Source organism: Pelophylax lessonae, assembly GCF_965119305.1.
Source record: "Pelophylax lessonae genome assembly, chromosome: 4".
NCBI lineage: Eukaryota > Metazoa > Chordata > Amphibia > Anura > Ranidae > Pelophylax > Pelophylax lessonae.
Genome location: NC_138771.1, coordinates 210,404,525 through 210,423,295, shown reverse-complemented (window position 1 = coordinate 210,423,295; position 18,771 = coordinate 210,404,525). Strand labels below are relative to the sequence as shown.

Genomic DNA, 18,771 nt, shown 5'->3' with positions numbered 1-18,771 from the left:
GGTCCAGAGCTGTGGTCTGCCTGCAGCAGAGCCCAGTCTCTGATAACACCTGCAGGGTATGCTCATCATTTAGGGCAAAGCCAGGAAGGGTTAGTGCCCCCCTATTTCTGCTATTGATGAGCGTACAGGGCAGGGCATAAACCAGCTAAACATTTATGGTCTTCTGCTACTAAGAACAGTGGCTTGATTCTCCTGGGTTCAGTGGCCAACAGGTGTTTACACTCCAGCATCCTCCCTTGTGCCTCACTGCTGCGTAGGATGCAAGTACCCCTTTGGGGGTGTTTTTATTATCCGACATGGCTGATTAAAAGGGTAGGAAGGCTGATTAAAAGGGTAGGAATAAAGGGTCAGGCTTCGCCTTTTAGTTTCCTTAAAGGTGTTCCTTAGTTCAAGGCCCCCGTACCCGCTCTCTGATGGTTGTCCCCTTGCTGACTTTCTGCCAGACCTGATGTCCACATCAGCCTAATCCTTACATTCTAGAGAAGAATCTTCTTCCATATTGTTGGAATTCATGAGCAGAATTTCTGGCCTTATGGAGGCCATAGACGGCAGAGGTTGCTATTGTGCCTCTCCAGACTCCCCTTCTAACCCGTCTTAAATTTCGCCCTTGAGCCAGACTTAGTACATGAAGAGGAGGGGGGATATTGAGAAGACACTTAAACTCTGTGGCAATGGATCATGAGGAAATTATTAGTACAGAATTCTCACCCAAGCTAAAGGAAACAATCAGGGATGCTTATATGCACATTGCCATATTTTTCTCAATAACAATGCTATCTGCGGTTAGCAGTTAACGATCACCATTACCACTTTGTCTCCCTGCTATTTAGTTTTTCTGTGTACCCTTCGATTTTTAACTAAGAAGTTTGCTCTGGTATTAGCTCTGCTAAACACTTGGAGGATTCTTGTACCTGAATGATTATCTGCTGATGAATCAGTCTTCCTCGCCAATATCTGCAAGACTACACACACTCCACAGAGTTTCGGGTGGATTCTGAGGCAGTATCTGGGCTTGATTTCAAACACATTTGTCTAGGATATTTCTACTTTGGGATAAGCTTATCCTTCTTAATGCCTGGAGCCCCTAGGCTCAGAAGTGGCCCATGGTTGGTGCCTGCGTGAGGGTCTTGGGTCTAGTGGTTATCTCCTTCAAAGCTGTGCTTTAGACCCAATTTTACGTACAATCTCCTTTTTATAGTGGTGATTTTAAACCTAGCACTGAATTGGAGAAGCCTTTTCCTCCTCAGTCATGAAAGATTCAGATGAAGTCACAGAAAGTTTGCCTTCTCATCAGTATTCTCAAATTCAGGGCAATTTGACCAATGCTGGATTTTTCTTCTGCAGGGACACATGTTGAGAATCTAGGCAAACATTGCTTTTGGCTGTGGCCCACCTCATCAAGGAGGTATCAGGAGTTGCACCTTTCTGAAAGGAGTAAACTTGCTCAGCTTGGGCAGAACATCACATTATGGCCCCATGTGCCGTTCACATTCCCAGTGTGGAAAATTGGCAGACTAACCACCTCGTCCGCATCTGGATCCCTCCATTTTGGAGGTTTTTAAGCCCTTTTTTCACAAATGGTGGATGTCTGATGCATATCTCCTGGAGTCCAGATTCAGCAATAAATTAGGTTTATTACCAGGTCCAGGAACTTTTGGGCCATGTCAGTGGATGCTCTGCTGACTCTGTTGGATCAGTTCAACCTGATCTACTGTATGCCTTTCCCCCCTCCAGATTTTCCCATGACTACTTCAAGGATCAAGGTGGGACAAATTCTGATTTCTCTATCGCTCATTGACAGACGTAGTCTTCTTGATTCTCAAGAGCTGGGTTATGTTGTCTCCGCAGGAGTAGGACTAGGCAGAAAGACAAAACGTTCTGGCTCCACCTTAGGGGCAGTCCCTGAGGGTATAACCGGCGCGATTCTTCCCTTCCAATATTCGACTATCCCCGGATCGTTTAGAAGATCTGCGGAGAGCAGTCACGGATTTACTACAACAAGGAGTGGTAGTCCACGTTCCTTGGACAGAACGTTTTCAGGGGTTTTATTCAAACCTATTTACAATACCCAGGAAAGAGGGCAAAGTGCGTCCAATTCTGGACTTAAGGGCACTCAATTCTTTTGTCAACATAAGAAAATTCAGAATGGAGTCCATTCGCACAGTAGCAGCCTTCCTGCATCCAGGGGATGTCCTAGCGTCCATAGACATCAAGGACGCATATCTTCACATTCCCATTTTCGCAGGACATCAGCGGTTTCTACGCTTTTCCGTAGAAGAGAACCACTATCAGTTTGTGGCGTTACCTTTTCGGTCTCGCCACGGCTCCTCGGGTCTTCACGAAGGTGTTGGCCCCAATGTTGGCACTACTGCGCCAAAGAGGCATATCGATTCTTGGTTACCTAGACGATCTTCTGCTTCATGCAGAGTCTCCTCAGACCTTGCTACAAAACATAGAAATTACTATGATTTCTTTACAGGAATTCGGGTGGCTGGTGAACCAGCAAAAGTCATTGTTGGTTCCCACCCAGAGGCTCGAATATCTGGGTCTAATTCTAGACACAGTCAGGACAAGAGTTTTTCTTCCGGTAGGGAAACTCCGGAAGATTCAATTAGCAGTCCAGTTGTTACTATCCAACAGCTGGTCTTCTCTTCGAACTTGCATGAGGGTTCTGGGGTTGATGGTGGCTTCCTTCGAAGCAGTCCTATTTGCCCAGTCCCATACCCGAATTCTTCAGCAAGAGATTCTTCTCAGATGGAATCGGAATCCGGAACCCCTGGACAATCCGATCCGATTGAGCAAACAGACCAGAGAGTCTCTGGTCTGGTGGCTTCGGTCTCCGATGCTCAGCCAGGGAAAGTCATTTCTGCCAATATATTGGACGATAGTGACCACGGATGCCAGTCTATCCGGATGGGGAGGAATTCTCGGTCAGTTATCTGTCCAGGGACTTTGGTCCCTGGAAGAATCCAGGTGGCCGATAAATGTATTGGAACTGAGAGCGATCAGACTTTGTCTGATTCACTGGACCGAGCAGCTCCAGGGCAGCCCAGTTCGGATCCAGTCGGACAATGCCACGGCCGTGGCTTATGTCAATCACCAGGGGGGCACCAAGAGTGTCCGAGCGGCCAAAGAAGTGGCTTGCATTCTTCGCTGGGCGGAACGATTTGTTCCAGCTATCTCTGCGGTGTTCATTCCGGGGGTGGAGAATTGGCAGGCAGATTATCTCAGCCGTCAGACTCTGGATCAGGGGGAATGGTCCCTCCATCCAGAAGTTTTCCACCAGTTGTGCCTACGGTGGGGCACCCCGGATGTGGATCTGTTGGCATCACGATTCAACAGGAAAGTACAGAGATTCGTGGCTCGCTCCCGCGATCCTCTAGCAGAGACCGCAGACGCACTGATCGCCCCGTGGGGGCAATACCAGCTAATATATGCCTTCCCTCCTCTCGCGTTACTGCCAAGACTTCTTCGCAGGATAGAGGAGGAAGGAATTCCAGTAATTCTGGTAGCTCCGGACTGGCCTCGTCGAGCTTGGTACGCCGACGTGGTCAGACTGGTGGCGGACGTCCCGTGGAGACTTCCTCTCAGGGAGGACCTACTGTCTCGGGGACCGATCTTCCATCCTGCTTTACGATCGCTGGCTTTAACGGCCTGGCTATTGAGACCCAGGTGCTGAAGGACAAGGGATTGTCAGCTTCAGTTATTCCTACTCTAGTTGAAGCAAGGAAAGCGACTTCCAGAAAGATTTATCATCGCACATGGAAGTCCTACATTGCATGGTGTGAACCTTTGGGGTTCCATCCACGGTCTTATTCGGTTAGTCGAATATTAGCTTTTCTGCAACAAGGGGTTGAGCAGAAACTGGCCTTGAGCACTATCAAGGGTCAGGTCTCAGCATTAGCTATCTTCTTTCAGAAGCCTTTGGCTACTCATTCCTTGGTGCGGAATTTCATCCAGGGGGTGCGAAATCTGGCCCCGCCAGTGCGCGCGCCGTTACCACCCTGGGATCTTAATTTAGTATTGTCGGTTCTTCAGAAACCTCCCTTTGAAGATATTAGGGAGATTCCTCTACCTACGTTGTCCCAGAAGGTGGCCTTCTTGGTGGCTATTACTTCTGCACGCAGGGTGTCAGAACTGGCCGCATTATCTTGTCGTTCCCCATATCTGGTGGTTCATAGAGATAAGGTGGTTCTTCGTCCGAATCCATCCTTCCTACCAAAAGTGGTTTCAGAATTTCATCTGAATGAAGAAATTGTATTACCTTCCCTGTGTCCTAAGCCCAGTCATCCTCGGGAGTTTGCTTTACACTCCTTGGATGTGGTCCGGGCGATCAGGGTATACTTGAAAACGACAGACTCGTTTCGCAAGACGGATTCACTTTTTGTGATCCCGGTTGGACCCAAAAAGGGGTTGCCTGCATCTGCCGCGACCATTTCCAAATGGATCAGACAGACGGTGGTACAGGCTTATTCTATTAAGGGTCGGGAGCCCCCGTTCCCTGTTAAGGCGCACTCCACTCGGGCGCTTAGTGCGTCATGGGCCTTTCGCCATCAGGCGTCAGTGGTCCAGGTGTGCAAGGCGGCTACCTGGTCGTCGGTGCATACCTTTACAAAACATTATAAAGTTGATGTAATGGCATCATCTGATGCCGTGTTTGGCCGCAAGGTTTTGCAGGCCGCCATTTGAGGAGACCAGTGGTCTGCCTCGAGGGTTTTTTTCCGTTGGAAATGTTTCTTTTGAGTCTCATTCTTTGTTTATAATGAGCCTTTAAAACTTCTAGTTTGGCACCGGTTGGGCCTTCTAGATTGGATTTTGATTTTTGTCAATCCCACCCCTCATTTGTGGCACTGCTTCTGGATGTCCCAGCTCTTGAGAATCAAGAAGACTACGTCTGTCAATGAGCGATAGAGAAAAATGGATTTTTGTAAGATCTTACCGTAAAATCCTTTTCTCTTAAGCTCATTGACAGACATAGTACCCGCCCCTCTATCATTGAGTTGGGTTGGGTTAAATTCTCTGTTACTGCTTTAAAACAGAACTGATTCCCTGTAGCGGAGAGAGGGAGGATATACCCTCAGGGACTGCCCCTAAGGTGGAGCCAGAACGTTTTGTCTTTCTGCCTAGTCCTACTCCTGCGGAGACAACATAACCCAGCTCTTGAGAATCAAGAAGACTACGTCTGTCAATGAGCTTAAGAGAAAAGGATTTTACGGTAAGATCTTACAAAAATCCATTTTTTCATCGCACTAAGTTGGCCCAGGATGACATGGTATTTAGACATACTCAGACTCCAGGCAGATACTCTAAAGGCTCTTTCAGATCATCCTTACCTTCTGTTCCAAAGACCAGTGTTCCATCCTGCTTCTTCTGCTTCTTCGACTGTAAATGTTATTGAACACCAAGCTGCTAGGATATCGGTTAAGTGCATGTTCATGCACCCATACTGCGCATAGTGATATGCGATGTGGTGTTTTTATGGTGTGGGAATTGTTAGGGTACCATCTCTGAAGAAACTGCAATGTATGTGTTTCAGTGCTTAAAAAATAGACTTCAAAATTTGCGCTTTGATGTTACACATTGTGTTCTTTCTTTTTCGATGTAGAAGTTGGACAGACGAACATGTGGGTGTCTGCAAGTGCAAATTCAGCTTTCCTTGAACCTCTAAAAGTGGTCTGGGCCAAATGTAGTGGTTATCCTTCTTATCCAGCATTGGTAAGAATAAGTAATATACTCATTTTCATCTAGTAGTGTTGGGCACAAGTTTCATGAAATAAACAGAATTAAAGTAATATTAAGTCTCTTTAAAAAATAAAACACATTATACTTTCCTGCTCAATGTACTGGTTTTGCGCAAAGAAGCCACGATCCTCCTTTTCTGGTCCCTGCCGAGTGCCCTCATAGCAAGCAACTTGCAAAGGGGGCAGCCATGCAGACTAACTCACAAGCTGTGGCTCAGTCCCGCTTCTCTCTCTCCTGACTCAGTGGCTGTAATTGACATCCAATGGCTCCCGCTGCTGTCTTAACCAATAAGTTGGCAGAATGCCCGGATAGCAAGGGGCACTCATACACATTGCTGGATTGAGATGGGGCTTAGGTAAGTATTGGGGGGGGGGGCTGGGGGAATGCTGCACAGAGGTGGTTTATTACCCCCATGCAAAGAATGCATGAAGTTAAAAAACATTAAGCTTTTAGAAACACTTTAAGCTAACCTGGTATAGTTGCAATAACACTATACGATGCATTTGAAAGTAATATTAAAGCATATGTACAGCCAAAACTTTTTTTTCATAGATTTGAATAGAATGGAGAAAAGCCCGTCGACAGACGCAGCCTCATCTCCATGAGCTGAGTGGGTTTATTCTCCTCCTATCAGGAGTCGTCTAGGCAGTTGATATTTGAATATACACGCCCAGCAGGCTGTCTCCTAAACATAAACCCCCCACTGCACTATTCAGCACATCAGTTTGTTTCTGCCTAGAGAAGAAGTAGGACCTAGGTTTCCTGCTGGGACTTTTTTTTAATTTTTTTCAGAATATTTTCTTTTATTTAGCTTTACTCACTTGCTAGCTAGTGTTCAGGAAAGAATTTTCTGGCGATCTACAAGCAACAATGCCGGCTGGGGCTTCATACTGGATAATCTAGATCCTTATGGTCCCCCCAGTCTGGCCTATGAGCGTAAGCAGGTTATATTTCTGACCTAGGCCTAGCCATGATGGTGCCACCTGGTCCAGAGGGGGACTAGCCTGCGAGCAGATGTCGCGGCCGGACGCATCGACCTGGAATGCCCTGAGTTGCAGCGTACCCATCGACTGGCAGCACCCCCACTTCTGGTGGGAGGCAGTCTGCCCGAAGCGGAGCCCACCTGGTCCATGGTATGGTGAGAAAATGTGCCCCCCTTGCCTCTGCTGGCCTTGGGGGGATGTGGGCCCTCTCCTGAGGATAATGTGATTTGTGCCTCCCAAAAGATCCCCCTGGTCTACCCGGTCTGTTTTTCCTTCCCTGTGTGTGACATGGCACCTTGGGCTTGCTGGTCCCCGTTGTGGTTCCTGAGGCCTTCCTGTGTCGGTCCCTAGCCGCATGGTGCACTGTGGGCGACACCATCTTAAATGTGGGCGATGTGATTTTTTTTTTTTTTTTTTTTCCCCATAGACTTGTATGGGGGAGCCATTTTCCCTGTGGCTTCCTATTGCTTTCTATGTGTAGCCCGTGTATTGTACTCTGCATTGTTTTTCCACTTTGTGGTGACAGAGGAGCACTCAATTTGTGGCGTTACCCTTTGGTCTCGCCTCGGCTCCCAGAGTTTTTACCAAGATCCTAGCCCCTGTGCTGGCCTTGTTGCATCGACAAGGTATCTCCGTTGTGCGGTATCAGCCCCTGTTGTACAAGTTTGTAAGGCAGCGACTTGGTCGACTGGGCACACCTTTGCCAAATTTAACAAGGTGGGTTTGTTGGCATCTTCGGATGCCTCTTTTAGATGCAAGGTTTTGCAGTCTGCTGTTTCATAAGAGAATGTTGGTTTTTACTTCTCTTCTGGGTCTTTTTTTCTGGATGAGCTCCTGTTTGGTTGAGCTCCATGTTGCCCGGTTGGCTAAGTTTAGCCTTTTGGAGTTGACGTTACTTTCTGGTTGCGTTTTTCCCACCCCTCATACCTACACTGATTTGAGACATCCCACTCAACTTATGGAGATGAGGCTGCGTCTGTCGACGGACGGTAGAGAAAATAAGGTTTTTGTAAGATCTTACCGTAAAATCTTTTTCTGATGTCCGTCGACAGACGCAGCACCCACCCCTATGTTTGGGGTTGTTTCTTTTGTCTTCACTGCTTTTAAACTAAACTGATGTGCTGAATAGTGCAGTGGGGGTTTGTCTAGGGGACAGCCCCCTGGGCGTGTGTATTCAAATTGTAACTTCCTAGACTACTCCTGATGGGAGGAGCATAAACCCACTCAGCTCATGGAGATGAGGCTGTGTCTGTCGACGGACATCAGAGAAAAAGATTTTACGGTAAGATCTTACAAAAATCGTATTTTTTCCATTTGTCTGGTGGATCTGATCTAAAAGGACAGGCGGTCTGTTTTTGATTGATCACCCCATAGAGGAGAGCGGGGCTCTGACAGGTCCATCTCTGCACAGTGAGCGAAGACGAACCTGTCATCTGCCTGCTGAGCGGGGATCAGCGGATCGATCCCCGCTGAGCGAAGCGTCACCCGCTGGGCGCAACGCCCATATAAAAGGACCCTTAGGAATGTAATATTTTTTAAAGTTGTCATATCACGCATTGGAAAGAGTAGTCTTTTCGGATAGTTAGGTACAACAAATTCTGTATAATAAGTAAAGACCAATTCATATAAAATGTCATATGTAATTTTTTGGAAAGACTGTAAAAGAAAATCTATGGTTACAGCATCTACTTTTATAATATTACTACAGCATTGTAATAGCATAAACTTTTTTATAATATTACTACAGCGTTGTAATCGTAATACAAATAGTAGTTATTTTTGACAATCCAGTACAAGCTTTCTTAAAAATCTCCTTTCATGACATGAATTGTGCCTGTCTGCTGGTCATCTCTTTCCACGACTTCCTGGATTCCCTGAATGCTTTTCAGCCTCTCTACTGCGGTGTACTTTTGATTTCTAAGGGCTACGTATCCCATGGTACCTTGCTGCCTGCAAGCAGTGATTCCTGCGTTAAATCTGTGAATTCTGGCACAGCAGTGCCTATCAATAGGGCAAAGTGAATAATTTTCACAGAATTCAGAGAAAATGTGGAATTTCACAAAAAAAAGAAAAAACTTTTCAGGATAGTTTAGAATAACCCCTTCACGCTAAGGGCAAAACAAATCCTAATGCCTAAGCACAGTTTTGCAATTTTGACATGTTAGTAAAACCGTACATATCGTCACAACTACTTTGTGCATCCTGGTGGATTATACCATGTTTTTTTCAGGACAAATTGGGCTTTCATTTGGTGTAAACGGTTATGGATATCTCCTATATTTTTTTTTTTTTTTTTTAATCAAAGGAAAACTGGCCCAAAATAGTAAAACATTTTTTTTAAAGTTTGCTGTATATTTCTTGTTACTACCATAACCTACCACAAAAGAACAACCCAAAATAAATTCTCCTGCTCCTGATAATCACAGCAATACTACATATGTAAATGTGAGTTGTTTGTACCCAAAGCGCAGCCCAGAAGCATAAGTGCACACTTTGCTTTTTTTTTTTTTTTTTTTTTGTACTACCCAAAACACACTGATGCTAATTAAAAAAAATAATAATAATAATAATCCTGCCCAAAATATACTGACCCTCACCTTTTAACCCTTACTTCACCCAAACACTAACCCTGGCACTGACCTGACCTAGATCAAACCTTGATCTAGGTATTTTTTATTTTATTTTCATTTTTTGGACATTTTTTTTTTTTTTTTTTTTTTCCCTCCCTCTCTGCAAGGAAAGAGAAAGCTATTTTGTATCTTTCCTCTCCATTCACACATTCACAGAGAGCGAAAAAGACAGGGGCGGACTTCACAGTGACTGATCACTGTGGTAGCCAATCAGAGGCTACCACAGCAATCACGTGACTCAGAATCAGCAGATCCATGTCCTGCTCGCAAGTATGGTGCCCGGGGCTCACGGTAAGCCCCCCCGGTCTCTGCATGCTCCCAGCCAGCACAAAGGGAGATATGCATAGATGTGGCCCCATTGAGAGCCCAGTGCAGTGGGGCCACATATATTACGTCGGCAGGAAGGGGTTAAGCGGGTAAAATTCTTAATAAGGTTTAGAGTAATAAGGGGTAGGCTACAAATAATTGAAATACTGTGTTTGAAATAAATTTGATTTACATTTTGACCATAGATACTTTTAAATCCTGGGAGTTTGACTAGAAGGTTAGTCATTTTTCATATTTTATGTACATGGTAGTAATGGCAAGGATTTAATTTAATCATCTCAATATTGAGTGCTTGATGAAAATCTAGCTGTCCAGATAAACTAAACTGTAAAATAAAGCTCACTATACAATCTGATTATACATTCCCTTTTAGATCTACCATCACCTATTTGATACCAGAACGGTCAGACTGGATACAGATTGATTGGATAGATTAAGTATGTTGTCTGTTATGAAATTTTGACAAATCTAAGAGAGATTGTACAATCAGATTTTATAGTGTATGGCTACCTTTAGGCTTTTGTTTTATTGTTTTAAAATATTTTTTTCTTTGCTTTGTTTTTAATTTGTGGAGACTGCAAGATCCATATGCAACACCTACAGATAAGTCAATATTGAGTTTACGCTATTTGAGTTCAGGCACTTGCTTTAGGTGTAAGCCTTAAACAGCCTGCTAAAATTACAGTTCTGGAGCTTTTAAAAATTGGATTGTAACTTTTGTGGAATTCCTGTTATGTGTTTATCTGTAGATTCAAAGATGTTCTATCTTCTTTTAGATAATAGACCCCAAAATGCCACGTGTTGGTTGCCATCATAATGGTGTTGCTATTCCAGTTCCACCAATGGATGTTTTAAAAACGGGAGAACAGATGCAAACAAGAGCTGAAGAAAAGCTGTTTTTGGTTCTTTTCTTTGATACTAAAAGAAGCTGGTAAGAACTTGCATTAATACATTTCTCTCTATCACATTTTTGCATGTACGTTTTTTGCAATGTACATGTATAGCCAATTTTTCTCTTACTTTTATTACATTGTAGGAGCTGTTTCACTTTGATATTATGTGTATTGTAATGCAGACTCTTAATGCTTCAGGAACTCAAACCGATACCCAAATAGTGACCCATTTCTTATAATTCCACCGTTTTACATGTCCTTCAGCTAGTTGACTTATCGCTGTGAAGGATGATCTCGCTAATCAAAGTGTAGGGGAGAACAATGAGTTGCTGCAGACTTGTTGCATTGAAGAATGTCCTGGTTTTACAGGCTACCAGGTGGTAGAGAGACTCTCAACAGCACCTTCATTGGTGCCACTTTCATATTTTTATCCTACATCACAGAACGGCTTCAGTAAACCTTACATCAAGGCTATGGGCCACATTTTGTGATTAGAAACTGGCAAAAAAAGACTGGAAGTCCTCTCCCAGGGATAACCAATCCCCTGCCTGAAAGGCTTCAGTTTTTTGCCAGTGTCTAAAGGTGATGATCACTATTGGCCAGCCCTCTGCATGATTTACATTTATTCTCAACAGTTCTAATAGGGATCAGAAGAATAGTGCTTGGACCCTGCATCAGACAGACAATGAATTCAATGCACCCTAGGAACCCTAAATGCCTTCTGGGCCTGTACAATCATGATGGGTGAAGATTGGACCCCATCACCAGTTTGACAGGTGAGTGCTGCTGCTGGTATACCTTGTGACTAGGTTCCCCACCCTACCGCACATATTCCTCTCCCCCCTACCCCCCTGGATGGATTGGGAGGGTTGTATCTGGGGACAAGCTTCGGGTAGTGTTCTGTTGGTGCTGACTGCTCATTGAGGAGCTGTTGAAACAGTCGGTGTTTTTGTTTCTCTGGTCAGATGCTGCAACTGTAAGGCAGACAGAGCTGCTGGTCATCCTTCTCTCGGTTCCTGCTCCAACCATGAGCCACACTGTGTATACAGTAATCAAGCGGGAGACCAGAAGTTTCTTCAGGGGCATTGAATTTCCACACTGCCACTTTCCCGCACCATAGCCATCAGGTGTCCACACAAAGCCATGGCTTGATCACATAGGGTCGGGGGGGCGGGAAGGAGAGAGAGTCTAGATGATGGTTAATTTGTCCCTCTTAATGGTTTTCACAGGTTGAGCCGTATTCAGGGCATCGTCTTGGGCAGAAGGGATGATCTAGTCAGCACTCCAGGGCAAATAAACAGTGTAGCAACTACACAGTGGTGGACCAGTAATCCCACAGGGTCATGCAAGATCTCATCTGGGTTGGTGGGGGGGGGGACTGGGAAAATAAGGATCTTTTACAGGGGTAACCAGTACACTGGTGTTTTTGCACAGTATTTTTTCAGCTGATAAAGAGATTGCTACATCGCTCATGTCCCTGTACAGTGTGTCAGCAAGTCTTATGTCTCAATGGCAGAGAGGAGACACTAGGGGAATGGTTCCCAAATACTGCTGACAGAGTGTAACCTGGATGTGGGCCCCCTGGTACATTTTCCCCTGGGACTCTAAATGCACCTGGTGGCTCTGACTCTCTTCCCATATTGAGCACTTCTGCTACTTTAATGGCACCTTCCTCCAGTTTCTTTATTACAAAGGAGGATTTATTCTCTGTTAACTGGGATGCTTCATCAGACTTCTGGAATCCTGGCTGGATCGGACCTTCAAGGTCGCAAATGTAGGCACTCTCCCGCTCCTCCCCCCTCCTTAGTAATGGAGAATGATGCCGTTTGCATAGTAACCTTTTCTCTATCGTTAATCGACAGACACAGCTCCATATCCTCATAACCATTGGATTATGCTCCTCCAACAGGAATAGGCAGGAAAAAAAAACTTTACCACACCCATGGGGGCTGTCCCTGCAGGCATAACCCCACATACTCTGCTTCAGATTTCAGTTTTGTTTCTGCCTAGTTTTAGGAATAGGATCTAGCTCCCTGCTGGGACTTCGAACTTAGCTGTAAATAGGGAATTTTTATTATTTTGTGTTTTTTTTTTTTTATTATTTTTTTTTATTTTCATTAAGTTCCTGGAGAACTACAAGCAACAGCCGGCTGTGGTTTCGGACTGAATAATCTAGATCCTTAAGGTCTTCCAGCCTGGCCCGTGAACAGTTTATGGTCCAGAACTAAGCCTCGGCACGAGTGCCCTGATGGATGGGGACGAGCCTGCGAGTGAACCAACTCGTGGGGATAAGATCGACCTGGAACGCCCTGAGTCGCGGCGTACCCCCTGCCTGACAGCACCCCCATCCCAGGTGGGAGGTGATCAGTTTCGAGTGACGCCCACCTGGTATCGTGGGTAATTGTCCCCCCAAAACCTTTAGCAGTCTCGGGGAGGACGAGGGCCCTATACCTGGAATGGTCGGACCCTCAGGGCTCCCCTGGCCTCTCGGGAGGACTAGGCCCAAACCCCTCAGTTTTTTCCCCTGCACTGTGCAGGTTCCTACCTTGGGGATTGGAAATATTGTGGTTGGTCCTGGTGGAGTCCCTTTCTAGGGACCTTCCGATGCCTAATGTTCAGGGACTCCTTTTGGGGGTCCTGGAGACCTCATGGTGCGCCGTGGGGGCCGCCATTTTGCTGTGGATCAATGTGTTCTTTTTCCCATTGTATTACATGGGCAGCCATTTTTTGTTCCCCATAGGAATGCATGAGGCGGCCATTTTCCTGTGGTTCACGATCGCTCGACAGGTGAGCGGCATGACACTTTAATTCTAGGAAAGACACAGGCTGTTCTTTCTTTTTTCCTGTGCAGATTAGTTTCACTTTCATTTTCACAGAGCATGCTGGCAGTTTCTGAGGTAACGTTTTACTGGGGTTATCTGTGGGTTTTCCTTTTACACTCTGCTGTTAGATTGTACTAGCCTGGGGTTTGGTAGCCCACTAAGATAGGGGTGAAATCTCGAATTGGCGATTCTTAAAGGGACAGTGCACTTTTTTTTTTTTTTTTCTTACTAGTGTAAAATGGAGTCTCAGGATAAAATTTCACCTACAGCCCCCTTAGGTGCTGCTGCGGACCTTTTTTGGGTCACAGTCCGATATCACAGCATTTTTACTAAGCTTGATGTCAAAAGAAGATTTTGTAATTACAAGTGTTGCCAGCCGCAAATGCTCTCTGCCTTCCCCTCCATCAGCAGTGTCTTCAGACTCTGAGGCAGATATGGTCACCGCAGATGCACCCCACCCTGCAGTGTCGGTGTCTTCGCATTCTGTTGGTGAAGAGGACCTGTCCGCATCATCCGCAGAGTGGGAAGGCACCTTGGTGGAACCCCCTATGGTTTCAGTGTGGGAAACTTTAAAATTGGCTGATGAATCTACTGCGTCGGGTACGCAGGTGTCTTTTGGCTCCCACAAATCCCAGAAATCGGGCAAGATGTACCCTTGTGCTGATAGGTTTCATGCCATTGTGGATGAACAATGGCGGCGCATCAGGCACATGCTGGTGGTGCCTAAGCATTTTAAACACTGTTACCCTTTTGCAGATACAGTATCCACTAGGGTGGACTGTACCACCGAAGGTGGATCACCCAGTTTCCAGGCTAAACAAGTCTACTGTGGTTCCGGTGGAGGAATCGTCTACTTTTGTGGACCCCATGGATAAAAGGGCGGAGTCCCTATCCCTCCATTTACACGTGATAGCGGGTTACATTTTGTGAACATTCTGGTGCCAAACGGTTACTGAGTGAAGCTACTAAAAGCCAACTTGGGAAGTTGAACGGCTCCCACCCCCCGGTGCTTGAACTATTGGCCCAGGTGGCTCAAGCACTGGTGTTCATGTGTGCTACCTCCCAGGGTGTGGGCAGTGGGGATTTCTGTTAGATGCATGCTGTGGCAAAAAAGCTGGTCTGCTGACCAGGCTTTCAAAAAGGCCTTGATTGATCTCTTTACAGGGGAAAGGTTGTTTGGATTCTCTCTGGATGCGTTGATCAAAGGTCTCACTGGGGGGAAAGGGTGCTGTTCGTCCTCCACCCTCTAAAGGTAAGGCGCCACGTTCTAGGCGGGGGCCTTCCTCCTTTGCTCATAAGCGACTTTTTCCTACCTCTAGATCGCAAGAAAATGGTCAACCGTTGAAGTCTTATGGGGGTTCCAAAAAGCCATGGTCAGGGGGAAAGAAAAAAAAAAAATATCAAAGGCTGGTCTGTCCGGATCTGCAGACAAATCTTCATCTGCATGAAGGGGGGCGCCCTCACCAGGTTCTGGTGTGGGGGGATGTTTTCGCTTCTTTCCGGAACCATGGACCTCCTTGATTCAAGACAAATGGGTGCACGAACTGATCCGCTCAGGGTACAAGATCGATTTCCAATCTCGACCGTCGGACAGCTTTTTCCTGCCCAATTTTCACCTATCTCCAGACTGGTTAAGAGACTTGCGTGGGGCGGTACACGATTTGCGCAAGGCGTGAATGTGCCAGTTCCCTCTCAGGAACACTTTTGGGTTTTATTCAAACCTGTTCACCGTGCCCAGAAAGGAGAGCAAGGTGCGTCCCATCCTGGACCTCAAGGCCCTGAACTGCTTTGTGCAGGTACAGAAGTTTGAAATGGAATCCATCCACTTGGTAGTGGCGTCACTACACCAGGGAGATTTTTTGGCCTCAATAGATATCAAGGACGCATATCTACACATCCCTATCTATGCTGGGCACCAGCAGTTTCTTCGGCTTTGCAGTAGCAGAAGAGCATTATCAATTTGTGGCGTTTATCCTTTGGTCTCGTCTTCGCACCCAGGATTTTTACCAAGGTACTAGCTCCAGTGTTGGCATTGCCACTTCAATGGGGGATTGCAGTACTGGGGTACTTAGATGATCTCCTTTTGAGAGCGGACTCTTTCAGCCCTGATGGGCAACTGAACGATCACTGTCAGAACCCTGCAGGAGTTTGGGTGGATCATCAATTTCAGGAAATCCGTCCTGATACCTTCCTCGAGACTGGATTATCTGGGCCTGACTCTGGACTCTTCCTTGGCGAGAGTCTTTCTTCCCCCGGACAAGCTGCAAAATTGCAGGAGGGGAATCGGTTGCTGTTGGGAACCGATCTGACCTCTCTAAAACCTGCATGCGAGTATTGGGTCTGATGGTATCAACCTTCGACCGCGCAATTGTCCGTTAAAAATAACGCAGTGCCAAATCGCAAAAAATGGCCTGGTCATTAAGGGGACAAATCCTTCCGGTCCAAAAGCGGTAAAGGCTTCCTTTGCCACGACAGGGCAAAACTATCTAGAGGTATGGAGTTGTTGTTTTGGGTGCTTCGACTACTGGATTTCCCGACAGGCCCTGTGTTTGGCAGTGGATGCCCTCTAGCATTTCGTACAGCAGATTTCTTGTTTGGGCCTTTTGATCTGTGAAAATTCTCAGGATTCTGGCTGAAATGTCTGCGGAAGCTCCCTGTAAGAAGCTGCTGGCTAGTTTCCCCTTTCACAGAGAAAATGTGTTTATGCTTGACCCAGATAAGTACAGTGCATCCAGAAAGTGTTCACAACGCTTCACTTTTCCACATTTATTATGTTATAGCCTTATTCCAAAATCTTTGCAAATTTTATTAAAATATAAAAACAAATCCATTTACATAAGTATTCACAGCCTTTGCTCAATACTTTGTTGAAGCACCTCTTGTGAGAGATGTTCAATCGGGTTCAAATCTGGGCTCTGGCTGGGTCACTCAAGAACATTCACAGAGTTGTCTTGTAGCTACTTCCTCATTTTGGCCGTATGCTTAAAGTTGTTGTCCTGTTGGAAGATGAACCTTCCCCCCAGTCTAAGGTCTAGAGCGCTCTGGAGCGGTTTTTCATCAAGGATAATTGTTTATCTTTCCCTCTATCCTATCCTGACTAGTCTCCCAGTTCCCGCCGCTGAAAAACATCCCCACAACATAATGCTGCCACCACAATGTTTCACTGTAGAAATGGTATTGGCCAGGTGATGGACAATGCCTGGTTTCCTCCAGATATGATGCTTGCTGTTCAGGCCAAAGAGTTTAAACTTTTCTTTCCACAGACCAGAGAATTTTGCGTCCTTCAGGTGCCTTTTGGCAAACTCCAGGCAGGCGGTCATGTGCTTTTTACTGAGGAGTGGCTTCCATCTGGCCACTTTACCATACAGGCCTGATTGGTGGAGTGCTGCAGAGACGGTGGTTCTGCTGGAAAGGTCTCCTCTCTCAATAGAGAGATGCTAGATCTCTGTCAGAGTAACTATAGGGTTCTTGGGTCACCTCCCTGGCTAAAGCCCTTCTCCCCCGATTGGTCAGTTTGGCCGGGTGGCTCGCAGAGTCCTGGTGGTTCCAAACATCTTACATTTATGGATGATGGAGGCCACTGTGCTCATTTGGGGTCTTTAATGCTGCAGAAATGTTTCTGTAACCTTCCCCAGATCTGTGCCTTGATACAATCCTGCCTTGGAGGTCTACAGACAATTCCTTGGACATTATGGCTTGGTTTGTGCTCTGAAATGCACTTTTAACTGTGGGACCTTATATTGACAGGTGTGTGCCTTTGCAAATCCTGTCCAATCAACAGAATTTACCACAGGTGGACTGTTGAAACATCTCAAGGATGATCAGGGGAAATGGGATGCACCGCAGCTCAATTTTGAGTGTCATGGCAAAGGCTGTTAATACTTATGTAAATGTGATTTTTTTTTTGTTTGTTTTTTTTTTTTTTAAATAAATTTGCGAGATTGCAAACAAACTTCTTTCACCTTGTCATTATGCGGTATTGTTTGTAGAATTTTGAGGAAAATAATGAAGTTAGTCCATTTTGGAATAAGGCTGTAACATACTAAAATGTGGAAAAAGTGAAGCACTATGAATGCTTCCTGGAAGCACCGTATAACCACAATATTTCAGGCCGAAAGTGCTTTTTTTTTTTTTTTTTGCCTCTTCAAAAGGGAAAGCGTCCCGACTGATTCTGGTTACTGTCCAGGTGAGAGTTTCTCTCCCTCCAAAAAATGGCTTGCACAAAGGATGCAAGTTGAATCTTGCAGTGCACTGAGGGCTCCCTCAATTCACTGTTGCATGCGAGTCCTAGGAAAGATGGTTGCTTCATTCAAGACTGTTTGTTTTTAGTTTGCCCAGTACCATCCCAGACCTTTACGACTCAATATTTGACATGCTTTGGACAGAATACATAATTCTTTGGACTCCCTGATGGCTTTACACACACACTAATCCCTTTGAACTGGTGGATGTCTTCTTAAGTGCTGGAGTCACAGAGAAAGTCTTTTCTCCCCAGCTTCTGGACAGTGTTGATGTCGTACAGCAGTTTGTCAGGCTGGGAGAAGTCCTGGGTCATATTTCGGTGAAGGGTACCTGGTCTCTGCAGAAGTGGCTGATTTGTGGGTGATCTACTTTGTCCTCACACACTGGTCAGTGAAACTGCAAGGTCCCCCTGTTAGTCCGACAATGCCACGACTGTGGAATACATAAAATGTCAAAGAGGCACATGGAGTCGGACTGCCCAAAAGGAATTGAATCTCATTCTGTTTTGGGTAGAGTTTCACATTCCTGCTTTGTCGGCGGTTCACATTCCAGGAGTCGAAAATTGGCAAGCGTACTTTCTCAGCTATTGTCTCTGTGGAAAATGGACTCTTCCCCCCCCCCCCCCCAAAAGTATAGGTCTTTGGATATCCAGGTTCAATGCAAAACTGGACTGATTTGCATCCACGACCGGTATTCCCTGATTTATGCCTTCTCTCCACTGCAGCTACATCCGTGGATATGTTGCAGAATTTGTGTGGAAGGAATTCTGGTTGCCCCAGTTTGTCCTTGGAGAGCATGGTGCTCAGACATAAACCTTGCAGCGGACGAACATTGGACTTCCAGTGTTCAGACAGATCATCCTGACCTTCTTTGTGGAAGTAAATCTTGTGGAAGATTTACTACAGGACATGGAAATCGTATTAATTGATGTGAAGGACATTGGCTCCATCCTCACGTATGTTGTGGGCTGGTTTCTGACTTCTCCACAAGGGAGTTGATCTGCGACTGGCCTTGAGTACCATCAGAGAGGCAGGTTTTGGCCCTGGCAGTTTTTTCCAGGTACCAATTGCTTTTCATCCCTTGGTATATCTTTTGTTCATGGTGTTGCACACATTACTCCCCCATTCAAGCC

At 45.8% G+C, this 18,771-nt stretch overlaps 1 protein-coding gene across 4 annotated transcripts in view; it reads left to right on the top strand.

The window, feature by feature from the left end:
• Positions 1–18,771, top strand: part of BRD1 (bromodomain containing 1) — a 145,352-nt gene that overhangs the window by 116,411 nt on the left and 10,170 nt on the right. For all 4 annotated transcript variants that reach the window (XM_082254448.1, XM_082254447.1, XM_082254446.1 and 1 more), the window contains 2 exons: positions 5,606–5,715; positions 10,459–10,613. In XM_082254448.1, coding sequence (XP_082110574.1) covers positions 5,606–5,715; positions 10,459–10,613 — 265 coding nt within the window. The remainder of the gene's footprint in view (positions 1–5,605; positions 5,716–10,458; positions 10,614–18,771) is intronic.